Here is a 13,871-nt window from a genome sequence, read left to right as displayed (position 1 = left end):
CTTTATACAGAGTCATAGAATCTTCTGGCTCTCACATACGTAACTGTGCTGAGTCATGGTTCAGATACCTGTGTGTGGCAAGTTATAGATTGAATTCAGTATAGTTTATAGTGTTCATAAGGACAGGAAATACCGTATTTTGCCGTATATAATGTGCACTTTTTTGCCCAAATTTGTGAGGGAAAAATAAGGGTGTGCCTTATACATGGGTAGTATTAATTCCATATCTATATAAATGTTTTTAATTCTTTTATTTATGCTTATGAGTTAAAAGTGTAACTCTAGAAACCAATAACGATATCCATATGCAAAATAATACCCTGGAATACGATAATTGGTGTTGCTGAACTTATGAAGAACTTGCAACGCGGAAGAGTTCTTGGCCTTCTATGATGTGTAAATATCATAAATTTGTTACCGGTACATCAAATTTCTTGTATCTGTTCTAGTGTTCTGTAATTATTTGTGACTTAAAATTTCTTGTACCATAATATGTTAAAAAATGAATGCTAAAATTTCCTTATAATACAAAAAACAAATACTTACATGTAAACAAATAAAAATTTGAATTAAAAAACAAACAAAAAGATTTTTTTCCCCTGAAAGTTTGGGCCAAAAACATTTGTGCACATTATACACCGCAAAATATGGTAGGATACCTGGCGTCTCAGGAGGCTTCTTACAGGGCATGGATGATTTAATAGCAGCTTGGCTAAAGTGCCCTGAGTAAATTGCTCTCATTCTCCTTGCTGTTATACCTGGTAATTTGCCAGTGTAACAGGTGAGAATTGATGACGGGGTGATGATTTTAAGGACACACATGTGGAGGAGCCAGGAATTCTGAATTTCTTTGTCAACAGCTTTATCTCACGGGGTGAGTTGTACTGTAATAGCACTGGGCATTACTTTCCAATTTATTTCTATATAGAAAGAGGTAATGGTTCCATCACGTTGAGTTTATGCTGTGAGTGTTTTCATGGGGAAATAAGGAAAGATGCTATGTAATGTAATTATTGGTGGATTTTCCATGAATTAGAACACAACAGATGTTCCATGTGAGGTAAATTGCCTCCAAATCTATTTTGAATTTTATTTCCTTTAGAAGATCTCTACTCTGAAGCCTCATGATAAATAAGAAAAGTCATCTCATCTATCAATTAGATAATAAACTTTGTAGAATTTCTATTGGATCCTGGGTGGGGTCGCTAAGTATGACACGCATTGAAATCTGTGTCATTGAGAGGAGAAAGTTTCTTGTATCTGTTCTAGTGTTTTGTGATTAATTCATTAGTTCTCAATTTACTGATATAAAATTAGTGAGACTATGACATAGCCATACATGTCCCTTACATGTATAGACTACTACGAAGAAAGGATTAGACGGAAGAGCCTATTTAACAATGAAATTATATTTTTCAGATATTATATAGCATTTTCCTATAAATAATTAAAAAGGGTGGTTAAAAAACTCCTTAAATAACTATTAACTAGCATGTCTAAATGCAATGGTTTTAATAACATGTTGCTAGCTAGAAATCAGAATTATGAACTCCTGAGCTAGTTCTTTAAAAAAGAATTTCTAAAAGTAGGATTTTCAACAAGTTATGGTTTAGCAAGGCTTGCCCTGCTGACCTTCAATTCCCTCGTGGATGGGAGGAAAGCAAATGATTCCATGCCCTCATGGTACAAGCATCGTTTTGCTTGGGGTTTGGTCTTTCACATGGTTCGTTAATCCTTGCAAGCAGCACTTCCAGCGCACCGTCATTTCTTCAGTCTGGATGCATTTCTCAGAAGACAGCCTTTCTTGTAGGGCTACTCTACAAGATGAGACTATGCCTCTGGGCTGCAGGACCAAAAAGCAAGGGGTCATTGAAACAGACAACTGAAATATTTTCCACCGCTGCCCTCTCTAAAGCAGAGATCAAGATTTCTGGGGAGAAGTGCAGAATCATGATGAGAACCTATTTTTACTCACACGCATGGCAGGTAACTGACATGTAGTGAGTGGGTCTCTCAGCTCTGGCTCGGGCCTGAGAATGCCAGTGAGTGACATTGGAAGATGAGCATGGAGGAATATCGGTCCAGCTCTCTATTTTTAGTCAAGTAGAATCAGCCCAATTCTGTTGACTGACAATGCTATTCTCGTGCAAAAAAAATCTCCCTCTAAAGAACATCAGCAGAGCAAAAATGGTTGGTAATTTATTCTGATGCAAGAAAATGGACTGATTTCTTCTTGTTGTTTGTGAAGCCTCTGCCGCCTTGTCATGACTCCCTGGAATCCATGCAGGTCTTCAAACAGCACTGCCAAATAGCAGAAGAATACCATGAGGTCAAAAAGGAAATCGCTCTGCTTGAGGAAAGGAAGTAAGTACTGAGTGCTGTCCACTGTGTACTGGTCATGGAAGGGCTGGGTGGTGGTGGGAGGGAGTTGGGGGGATTCAAGTAGGGAAGGGACAGGCTGAGCATGGGGAGACAGGGAGGGAGAAGGGAGGGAGGAAAACCGACTTTCCAGGGTTCAGAGGTTACTAGGCAACTTCCATTATGTCATGTTTGATTATAGACATGACCCAAACAGCACTGCTGTAGGTTAACTGTTTTATGAGTAGTGAGAGGAACAGCAAGAGTGCTTCCTTCCCCAAAACTTAAGGTTTAGTGATCATTTTTAGTTCAGGGAATTAAAAACGCCAAAATACCACCTGCAGCCATACTACATTCCCTGTGAACATGCCCAAAAGACCCAGAACACTTAGGCTGGGGCTCAATTTCAAAGAATGCTTATATGGTGGAGTTCCCACATTAAGTAAAGGAGCCACTGAGATAGCTCTTTGAAATCAGGTAAATGTATTATTAGCTGACTATATATTAGTAGACCAGCTGCATTGTATAATCCAATAATCTGAGTAAGTTTTGATCTTGACAGTTTCTATTACTATTAGTATTCAGCCATCAGGAATTATACAATCTTATTAATTAAAGCACTTGAATTTTACTCACTCATAACTTTTGGTTTCAGAATTCTCCTTTTTAATTGAACTCAATTCTGCTGATGTTTATCCCAGTGACCCCTATTCTTTCACACTTTCAAAGCATCAGACAACTTTCTGTCACAGCACTGGTCAGTTTGTAATAACACATTTCTTAGGGAAGGGAAACCTTTCATTGATGTTTCCATCTCCTGCTAAGAGGTAAGTGTCAGGTGTTGTTCACTATTGTTTTCCTGAAGTCCAGCACAGTCCGTAGCATGTCAGTACCGGCTAAGGTTATGTTGAATGAGTGACACATCATCCAAATGCATTGTCTTTAACTTTCTCCTTCTCGCCTTCCTCTTACTGGAGTGATCTACGATATATATTTATCACTGATTTTTTAAATCAAAGCAAGTGAAATCTATTTTGTTCTGAGAAATTTACGAAATTCTTCGAACTCCTTGGAGACCCCTCCAGAATGGTGGTTGGACAGAACAACATGGTGGGGGTGGTATGCGTTTTAGGGCCAGACTCCTGTACTTACTGTAAGACTTCAGTCACCACCTTACAAGCCTTTTCTTACTTCCTCGCTCTGTGGCATTTCAAAAATACAATCACACCTGGACTTTTGGTTACAGGGGATTGAAAGGTATTGATGAGATCAGAAACACAGCTTTCTCCTCATATGTCTGAGACTTTCTTTTTGGTCTAAGAGATTTCCTAAATTGATTGGAGTATGCATATTGCACATTTATACCCACTCTGAGTCCTGAGAAAAATTTCATAAAGGAACGAAAGAAGCTTATTAATGACATGATCAGTGGTGAAGGTGAAGGAGGACTTATATAACCTCTAGTCTATAAATGTCTCTTCGTGTGTGTGTGTGTGTGTGTGTGTGTGTGTGTGTGTGAACTGTGGTGTCACAACAGGAAACAACAACCGATAATTATGTATTTATTTGTAAATTCTTTAGATTGAATGTCCTGGTTGACTGTTATTAGGATGGTGCAAAATAATTGGTTTAAAAGGTTTTTTTGTTTTAAATTGCAAAAACCACCATTACTTTTGCACCAACCTAATGTTTAAATTAACCAATGTGTGGCTCTTTATTTGGGGGGAGACAATGCAAGACTCACCCACTAAATTATATGTTTTATAAGTGTCTATTTTCATATTGCATTTAAAAAAATATGATAGGATAATGATGAGCGTGACTTATCTGGTCTTTGATTGAAACATATTCCTGCTGCTTGTGTTTAAAGCAAAGATAACTGGGGGTACCTATCACCACAGTATTAAAATAAGAAAGGCAAAGCTGACCTCTAGAAAGAACGTGGCTAGCAGACCAGTGGGTGTACTTTATACAACCTGCCAAAGCACAAAGATGTTGGCCAAACCCCCAACTTAGCTATTCATAAGCCTTCCTAAATAATTGGCTAGGTGTGGGGCAAAGGCCAAACTCTTTTATTGTTATTTTCTTCTTTCTTTTTCATAAAGTCTTCCAGATTCCTTTTTCTCCATCCCTGCTTCTGCCATTTGGGATTGGGACTTGGTACTTCAAATCTTGGTCAATGTAATATTATAACCCATTTCCCTGCCTATGGTTTCCCATTGCTAGAACAGGACACCGAGTTCTTGGTCTGGATTTCAAGACCTACCTCAATACGATGTTAGTACCTCTGTGGAATGTTCAATCTCCTCCTTAGTCTTGAACTACCCTGGACTATGCACTTGTCCTGCCCCTGCGCCCTTGCTCCCTCCGTCTGAGCTTGCCCAGTGCTCCCCTCCCTTGAGGAAAGCTTGGCCCATAACCCCACCCCAACCATCCCGCAGTGGTCAGCTTTCTTCCTGAGCAAAGGAAAATTCACAGCAATGATTGTGTTGGCACTTTTTGTAGGGTGCTACTATCAGTAGTTACCCATTTATGAGTAAATCTGTGTACTGTATTTCTGACTGTGTGTATTCATAGTTTCCTACAGGCATGGACACCCTTTAACATCTCATTGTATCCCGATCACCGAGCAGGGAGGGTTGCCTAGGGTCACATATGAGTGAGGGTGATTTAGAGCGGCTGATTACAAGAGATAGGAACCTCCTCTGTGTACACATTTTATTTGTAATTTCTACAGTCTGTGTTTAAAATATGCAGTCAATGTCAGCGCTAAAGGACTGCTGAGCTAAAATGTTAAGATGGGAAGTCTGGTTACGTCTTATATTTACAAATGAATGAGGTTGGTCCTCCAAGGGTGATCATTGTTTTCATTAACACTTTACTGAAGCGGAAGTTCATTTTGTAACACATATTTTCCTAAACAGTTTTTGTTTTCAAGCAAAATAATTTGGATTTGATCCAAGTGATTGGCTCTTTGTTTTTTGCTGATTTGGATGAAAATGTCTTCCTCATCACTTCATAAAGTGTGGCTGATCCTATTGCCTCTGGTGACTGGTTAGTGTAAGCTACTAGGCACAAAGAGAGATGCTAGCTCAGGTATTTGGGAAAGAGTTTTTCTTTATTGGAGTCACGAGGGCACAGGTTAAGCTGAACTTCTCTCTCGTCTCCAGAGGGGGTCTCCCTGGATCAAGTTTGGGAGACTGCAGAGGAGCTAGGAGAAGAGTTGGTTATAACTATTATTTTAAATCATGTCTATTTGATGGATAAAGAGATTCAAACATTTTCTAGGATTCTAAACTCAGCATGGAATGAATTTAAAGAATCACTTCTGGCTTATTGACCAATAATGTAGGAAAAGCTTGTTCTTACTTTCATAGGATTTCTTTTTCTTCTTATCAATTGAAAAAAAAAAAAAGCCAGTTTTATTGAAAGCTTTAAAAAATTGCCAAGGGGGTGGCGGGTTAGCTCAGTTCATTAGAGCGTGGCAATAATAACACCAAGGTTGCCGGTTCGATCCCGCATGGGCCACTGTGAGCTGCGCCTTCCTTAAAAAAAAAAAATCAGCAAGAATTCTGACATCTTTACAGAACTCCTGCTATCATTTTGCCTATTACTTTCTAGGCCTTTTGTATGTGAATAAATATTTTCTATAATTACATATACGTACATGCTTTTTAAAATAAAATTATAACCTTTTATATAATACATATAGTTTTTTGTGTTTGTAGTGGAAATACATGGAAGTAAGATACAGACACTTTGCTATTTTTGAAATGTATTGTCTAATTGTTTGACAGGAAGTTTTTAAAGTATACCATTAAACGACAATTAGATCTACAGCTAGATTTACAATTAGTAAAGGTTGCTTTGATCCAGATAGAGTATTTTATCTTGTTCAAAGGAGAAACCACTTGTCTGTTCCTAGTATGCGACATTGTACTGGGTGCTGTGGTATTTAAAAGGTTGACTTGGAATGTAAGAAAAGGTGCTAAACTCTTAGAAAAGTCTGGTTGAAAATGGTATGTAATTTTAAAAAATAGTTAGTGGTTTTCCATATACTCACAGAGTTGTGCAAGCATCACCACGATTTTAGAACATTTTCATCACTCCAGAAAGAAACCTTGTACCCTTGAGTCATCACTCTCCATTCCTCCTTTCCCACTGCCAGCCAGCCACTGGCCACCACTAATCTGCCTTCTGTCTCTGTGGATGTGCCAGTTCTGGTTATTTCATATAAATGGGATCAAACAACACATGGTCTTTTGTGATTGGCTTCTTTTACTTAGCATAATGTTGTCAAGGTTCATCCATGTAGCATGCGTCAGTATTCGTATCCTTTTTATTGCTGAATAATATCCCATTGTATGGATAGACCACATTTTATTTATCCATATCATCAGTTGATGGACACTCGAGTTGTTTGGCCTTTTGGCTATTATGAATAATGCTGCTAGTATAAGCATTTACGTACAAGTTTTTGTGTGGACACATGCCTTCAAGCCACATGTGTTGTGTACCTAGAAGTAGAATTGCTGGATCATATGATAAGTCAATGTGTAAGTATCTCTTTGAGGAACTGTCTTACTGTTTCTAAAGTGGCTGCACCATTTTATATTCCCACCAGAAATGTATGAGAGTTCTGGTTTCTCTACATCTTTGCCAACATTTATCATATCTTTCAGATTATAGCCATCCTAGTGGGTATGAAATGATGTCTCATTGTGGTTTTGATTTACACTTCCCCAATGGCTAAAAATGTTGAGCCCCTTTTCATGTGCTTTTGACATTTCTGTGTCTTGGAGAAATGCCCATCAGCTCCTCTGCCTATTTTTTTAATTGAGTTATTTGTCTTTTTTATTATTAAGTTGAAAAAAATGTTATAGAACTTTAGTGGGTTCATGCAAAAACATCAGAGAAGAGTTTTCATATGGAAATACCAGAATCAACATCAGACATATTTTCATGTCTTTTAAAAATATATAAAATGATGAATGGGGGAGCAACAGTCTCATTGAAAGGAACATATAAAGATGAGGAACAAGGCAGCATATGTAATTTGCAAAAGCATAGTCTAAAAATAGCCCTGTTTTAGTCACGGTATTTAATTTATTCTGAAATCCCCAGTAACAAGAGATTTTTATGTTTGGTCAGAAACGTTTATTTCTTTAGGACATTCCCAAAGACAGAAGTTTTAAACTGTGTTCTGGGGAACCTCTCAAAGATTGGGAATGGGGAGGTGTCAGGCAAGGAACTGTATAATAGCCAGGCAGAGAAATCAATTTTATCTGTTTTATTTGCTTCAGGGTATGATTTTCTTTGAAAAGGACCCCACAACTATAAAACATTGAAAAACAAATGTCACTGTTATATTCCAAGCATATTTTCTTAAATAACTACTCAGCCCGCAGAAGTGAGATTTTCAGTGTCATCAAGATACAGTAAATGGAGATATTACCTGGCGAGTGTTTGCAGAGTATGTAGCAACATGGGGGAAAAGTTCCGTCCTCTTTCCTAAGATGTCTGATATAGTAAGATGCCGTCTGGGTATGGTACAGGATTTCACTTTGTTTTCCACCAGGGGAGATTGTTTCCTGAGACTAACCTGGCTAGCAAAAATCCAGGACAAATCCTGTTTTGCAATAGGATTTCAATAAATATTTACTGAGCAAATGAAAAAGAGGACCAAAGAACGGTCTTGGCTCCTCACTTTACTCAAGGAGGCAGAGATAGAGCCAAGGGCATTCTCTCACTTTAGGATTTAGTTTTTTGTGAAATCCCAATATCCCAGACTTTTCAGGCGGTGAGATTGCACTTTCTGTGAATGCCCCCAACTCATAATGGTCTGGGCCTTTTGTATCACCTAATTACATGAAGTCCAGTCTTCTAACTGAAATTTCATTCCTAGGTGTCTCTCCATCTATCTAATTCTCTCCCTGGAACCACATTAAAAGGGACAAAATAATTTCCTCTCTTCAATGCTGTGTCTTTCAGTAGGTCTCCCTTGCTATGGAAAGAGGGCTCCAATCTCCAGGGGAACAGAGTGAGAAAATTTTACTTTTGTCCTTATTGCTATTCTAGGATTAACTCTTTTGGGGTGATAGTAGAAATCTCCATTTCCTTTGGAGTAATGGTTTTTAACCAGGCCAATTTTACCTTCCCCCACCTCCAGGCTAGTGGCAATGTCTGGAGATATTTTGGGTTGTAATAACAGCGTGGGGAGAGATAATACTGACATCTAGTGAACAGAGGCCAAGGATGCTATTAATCCTTCTGTCAGGTCAATGTATAGGACAGCCCAACAACACAGAGTGGTCTGGCCCAAAAGATCAGTTGTGCCAAAGCTGAGGAACTCTAGAGTACATCTCACTTTTTCCCACAAGGGTATAGTGTTGGCTTTGGCTTCCAAAAAATACAAGGTGTGACAGTTAAGTTCGTGAACTTGTTGCAATGATGTTGCTAACCCTTTTTGATATCACAAAGATTATTCATTATGAATTTGTACCAACTGGACAAACAGTTAACCAAGTTTACTATTTGGAAGTGCTGAAAAGGCTGCGTGAAAAAATTAGACAACCTGAACTTTTCACCAACAATTCATGGCTCTTGCATCACGACAATACACCAGCTCACACGGCACTGTCTGTGAGGGAGTTTTTAGCCAGTAAATAAATAACTGTATTGGCACATCCTCCCTACTCACCCGATCTGGCCCCCAATAACTTCTTTCTTTACCTGAAGATAAAGGAAATATTAAAAGGAAGACATTTTGATGACATTCAGGACATCCAGGGTAATACGAGGACAGCTCTGATAGCTATTCAAGAAAAAGAGTTCCAAAATTGCTTTGAGGGGTGGACTAGGCGCTGGCATCAGTGCATAGCTTCCCAAGGGGAGTACTTCAAAGGTGACTGTAGTGACATTCAGCAGTGAGGTATGTAGCACTTTTTCTAGGATGAGTTCACGATCTTAATTGTCAGACCTCATAGAATATACGTATTCCTTATGCGTTATTCATTTGTAGGTCTTCAATGCCGCAGTCTAGACTGTGCTTTGACAAGTCCACTTCAGTAGCATTCCTTCACCTGCTTAAAATGAAGACAGAGTTTCACATGTTTTTTTTTTCCATCTTAAGGCATCTACTCCTTCTCTCGTGTATAAACACTTGTACTAGAACATACATCTCTCAAGAACCAACAGTGCAGTCTACATCACTACTTAAAATAAAACTCTCCCTGTGATGAAGGTAGAGTTTCATTATATTATCCAGAACTCTTTAGCTCATTGGGGCCAAACTGCCTAGGATTTTGTCTTTTCCAAATAAAAGTCTTTAGTCAATTTTGAAAGTTCCAAGAACCATGGTAGTGGTCTTTCTGGAAGCAGAGACATATATGTCCTAATGATGAAACCATGTCCTAACCTCTTACAATATAAAGAATCTCCTTCATTTTGGAATCAGTTTCCACAGAGCTTCAAAGTTCTCTTGACCAATTCATTTGGACTTCCCTTTCCCTCATTTGTTTCAGCAAATAAGACCTTTTTCAGGCATGTGGCTTCGGATGGGGAAAGCAGGTGATTTATTGGGTACCCAGATTATGGCCTTTTCACTGGTGAAGTACCTCATGTGGAAACATATGTTACAGGTTGGTGACTTCAGAAATAAGATTCCTGCAACAGTGGTCTTCTACCCCCATATCACATTATCTAGAAGGAAATGAGAGAAATGATAAACAAGAAGTCAAAGGCAGGACCACATTCTAGCTAATTACAGATATTGATTTGTTCCTAAGATCACCTATTTATAAGATTGTCTCCGTAGCTTGATGTGCCAGGTTTAATTATGAATTGTTAATGGATGAGCATAAATATGTCTATATAAATAGGTCTTAGACAGGGGACAATAGACATTTGGACAGTATTCATTGAATATATGCATAATTGCTTATCAAATACATGAAACTAATTTAGAAACCTATCAATTAAGTCTTCTTGATTCCAGTAAGGAAGAAATTAATATTGATTTTCTGCAGTGCAAGATGATTAGACTAGATAATCATGACCATTTCTTTTAGTTGTAAAATCTGTGACTTATTCTCTCTACTAGTCAAAACTACTAAGAGATGTCCTCAGGAGTTTTAGATGAGATCACCTATGGAACCAGGACAGTAGCCATTGTTATACCCAGTACGGCCAACTCCCTGGTAATGTTTTGAAAGCAAAACTCTATTTCTACCTGAATTATATGTGTGAAAGAGTTAATTTGAAAGGAAAAAGAAAAGAAAAGGAATAGATAAGCTGATGGGTGGAGGGTTTAGAGGCTTGTTTCATTTTTTACTTATGTAAGTTTTACTAATCAATTTCTTTAACATAGTTATATAAGGGACTTTACTAATATTTAATTATCAACATTTTCTTCTTCAACTATGCTTATTGGCAAAGAGCCCTAAACATTTTCTAAAAATACTTTGACATCTGACTCTTTCTTACCGTGTTTCCCTGAAAATAAGACCTAACCAATCAGCTCTAATGCGTCTTTTGGAGCAAAAATTAATATAAGACCTGGTCTTATGTTACTATAATATAAGATGAGTCTCATATTATTTTTTTCTCCAAAAGATTCATTGGAGCTGATTGTCTGTCTAGGTCTTATTTTCGGGGAAAGATGGTATTAGCTGTATGACATTTTCTTTCTTTATTTTTTTTTTTGACATTTTCAATTAAATGATGCACTTTGAATTTCTATTTCATCTTTAAAATATATTCTATTTGTCTCTGAGGTAACTTACTCTTCAGTTATTCATTCAGTAAGTATTTATTGGGAGCCTTTATATTGTAAACACCATACATGTTCAAAGATCGATAAGAGCCCAGAGGAAATTTGTGTGTGTGCATATCAGTGTTCCAGACTATCTTCCTTTTGTTCCTGTTGTATCTCTCATGCCCCACTGCCCTAAATACTTCAGTATTTTTCTAAGAACAAGGGCACTCGCTCACGTAAGCACAGTAACGTCACTGAAATGAAGAATTTTAGCATCGATAAGGCACTATTCCAATTCATAGTTCATATTTAAATTGCATCAATTTCCCAATAATGTCCTTCACAGCTATTTTTCTTCCCAGTACAGAATTGCACATTGCTTAATTGTCAATTCTCTGTAGTTTGTTTAAAAATGGAACAGTTCCTAACATTTTGAAGAGTATAGGCTAGCAATTGTGTCGAATTTCTCTCTGTTTGAGGTTGGTGTGTGCATTTTGGGCAGGAATGCCACAGAAAGGGTGCTGTGTTTTGGTGCCTGTGATAGCTATTTACTAGTGACATCAATTTCGATCACTTGATTGACGTAGTCTTCCAGGTTTCTCTGCACTGTTCCCTACAGAGAAGGAAGACATGTGACATACGCTTATATTGAGGCAAAGAAGAACTCAGATCTAGTTTAGAATTAACTGACCCATACAAGGGGAGTGGACCTGTTCTGGGTTGTCATGTTTATGAAATATAAACCTGGACTGCAAATCTTGAGCTTCTTATTGCGTGTATTTACATCAATTAATTATTTACAAATATTTACTGAGAACTGAATCTGTTTAAGGTGTTATCATTACAAGTTCTCTCCAATAACCCTAGTCACTTCTTGAGTTCTATAGTGAGGCCAGCACCAGTTGTGGATATTGTTTTGTTAATTAGAGCTGCAAGAGATATGTAAGGACTAGGGAAAGCCATGGAAAAGAATATTTGCAGGAAGGAGGTGGAATTCTCTAGTTCAAAGAACTAGTAAAGATGTGTTAAACTCAGAAATAAAAAACAACAGAAGATAACTGAATTTGGAGGACAAAGATTAGGTAAGGGACAAACATAGTTCTCCTACCCATAAGACAATAGAAAGCATCTTAATTATAAACAGGTTATTCTGTTTTATTTTCCCCCTAAACTAGTTGGAATTTTTACCATTTGTTGTCTTAAAAAGATCACCTTTGTTCACTGTCGAAGGATTTATTGAGCATTTTTTAACGTATGTGTAGTATTTTAGATGTGTCTGGTTAAAGGTGCTAGAATAAAATAAGGGATCTAAAACTCATGACACTGGCAAAATAAAAGGAAGTAATTCGGGGCAAGTAGAGATGGGTAAAATTTAGAGGAGCAAAATGAAACATTCTGCTTCTGTGATGCTATCACTGTACAATTGAATTTGTTTGCGTTAAATTTTGTGCTTCTTCTTTACTGCCCCTGAACATGCAGAAAGGAGCTCATTGCCAAGCTGGATCAGGCGGAAAAGGAGAAGGTGGATGCTGCTCAGCTGGCTCGGGAATTTGAGGCGCTGACGGAGGAGAATCGGACCTTGAAGTTGGCCCAGTCACAGTGTGTAGAGCAACTGGAAAAACTTAGAATACAGTATCAGAAGAGACAGGGCTCGTCCTAACTTTAAATTATTCAGTGGGCGCGTCAAGATGTTGGTGACTGCTGTGTGCTGGCCCAAAGATTTGTATTTTCTAGGGAGAGTGAATAAAATCTTGTCACTTCTCTTTATTACCCACATGGCAAACATCTGTAATGAGTTTAGTGCTTGCTAAATCTAGTTTGAGAGGAGGGATATTTTATTTTAAATAAGACAATTAAAGCAAACCTATTACCAGGATGTCTTCAGAGATCATCATTCATTTCCAAAGGTTTTTCTTTTTTTTTTCTTTCTTTTTCTTATTTAGGAAGACATGCTCATACTATACATCAGGGTAGGAAACGATAAAAATAGAATACTGACTGATGCCGCTAAGAATCATAAACAAAATTAAGCCGTGAAACAAACCGGTAAGATGCTCACTGCAGTTCCACATCTGTGCATTTTTAAATTTCACGTCTTTGCTATTCAATTGTGCTCAGATCTGAACCGTCAGAAACTTCTCATATATTTATGTTCACCAGAGTTAGATTTAATCCCCCAGTGATTGACTGTACTAAGAATAAATGGTCGTATATCATAAGAGCTTTCTCATGACAACATTAGCAGAAAGTATGTTTGTGCCAAAAACACATTTGCCAGTGCAAACTTGCTGTTGTAATAAAAAGCAGATAAGGCCGCATTTTCTTCACGCCACGTTACTTCCCAGTAAACATCTCTGCCTTTGCTTGTGTGTGTTCTGGGGCATGGGGAAAGTGGAAAAGAATTGTTTAGACATTACTTTGGTGAGTTTCTATGAAAACATCAGTAAAATTATAACTATGACTTTGTTTTGGATTTAAGGAGAGATTTTGGATCAGTAATAACTAACAGAAATGTCTGAGTAAATTCAGGATTAAAATGATTTTTCCCCTTGTTCTTCCTATTACGATATTTCCCCAAATTGATCTCTTTTGTTTTATGTCCATTTCTATTCATGTAAATTCTTTTTCATTAAACATGGATCAAAACTGTCAGTCTGTACTTTGCCCCTTTGTTAGCCTCCCTTATGCTAAAAGTTGGAATTGGCTAACCCTAGTCAGAATTTGTTCTTAGTTGTGTTTGCATGTGCCAAAAAAGCAG

General features: G+C 37.7%; 1 protein-coding gene across 3 annotated transcripts in view; it reads left to right on the top strand.

Moving 5' to 3' along the window:
* The window catches only part of MAP3K7CL (MAP3K7 C-terminal like), a 77,304-nt gene extending 63,542 nt beyond the window's left edge, over positions 1–13,762 (top strand). For all 3 annotated transcript variants that reach the window (XM_019729894.3, XM_074326327.2, XM_019729903.3), the window contains 2 exons: positions 2,249–2,364; positions 12,593–13,762. In XM_019729894.3, the coding sequence (XP_019585453.2) occupies positions 2,249–2,364; positions 12,593–12,773 (297 nt within the window). In that variant the 3' untranslated portion in view covers positions 12,774–13,762. The remainder of the gene's footprint in view (positions 1–2,248; positions 2,365–12,592) is intronic.
* Positions 13,763–13,871: the final 109 nt, after the last annotated feature.

Source organism: Rhinolophus sinicus, chromosome 17 (assembly GCF_057876585.1).
Source record: "Rhinolophus sinicus isolate RSI-liver-muscle chromosome 17, RSI-T2T, whole genome shotgun sequence".
NCBI classification, from domain to species: Eukaryota; Metazoa; Chordata; class Mammalia; order Chiroptera; family Rhinolophidae; genus Rhinolophus; species Rhinolophus sinicus.
The sequence above is the reverse complement of the archived record's forward strand: the minus strand, read 5'-3'. Positions and strand labels throughout refer to the sequence as shown.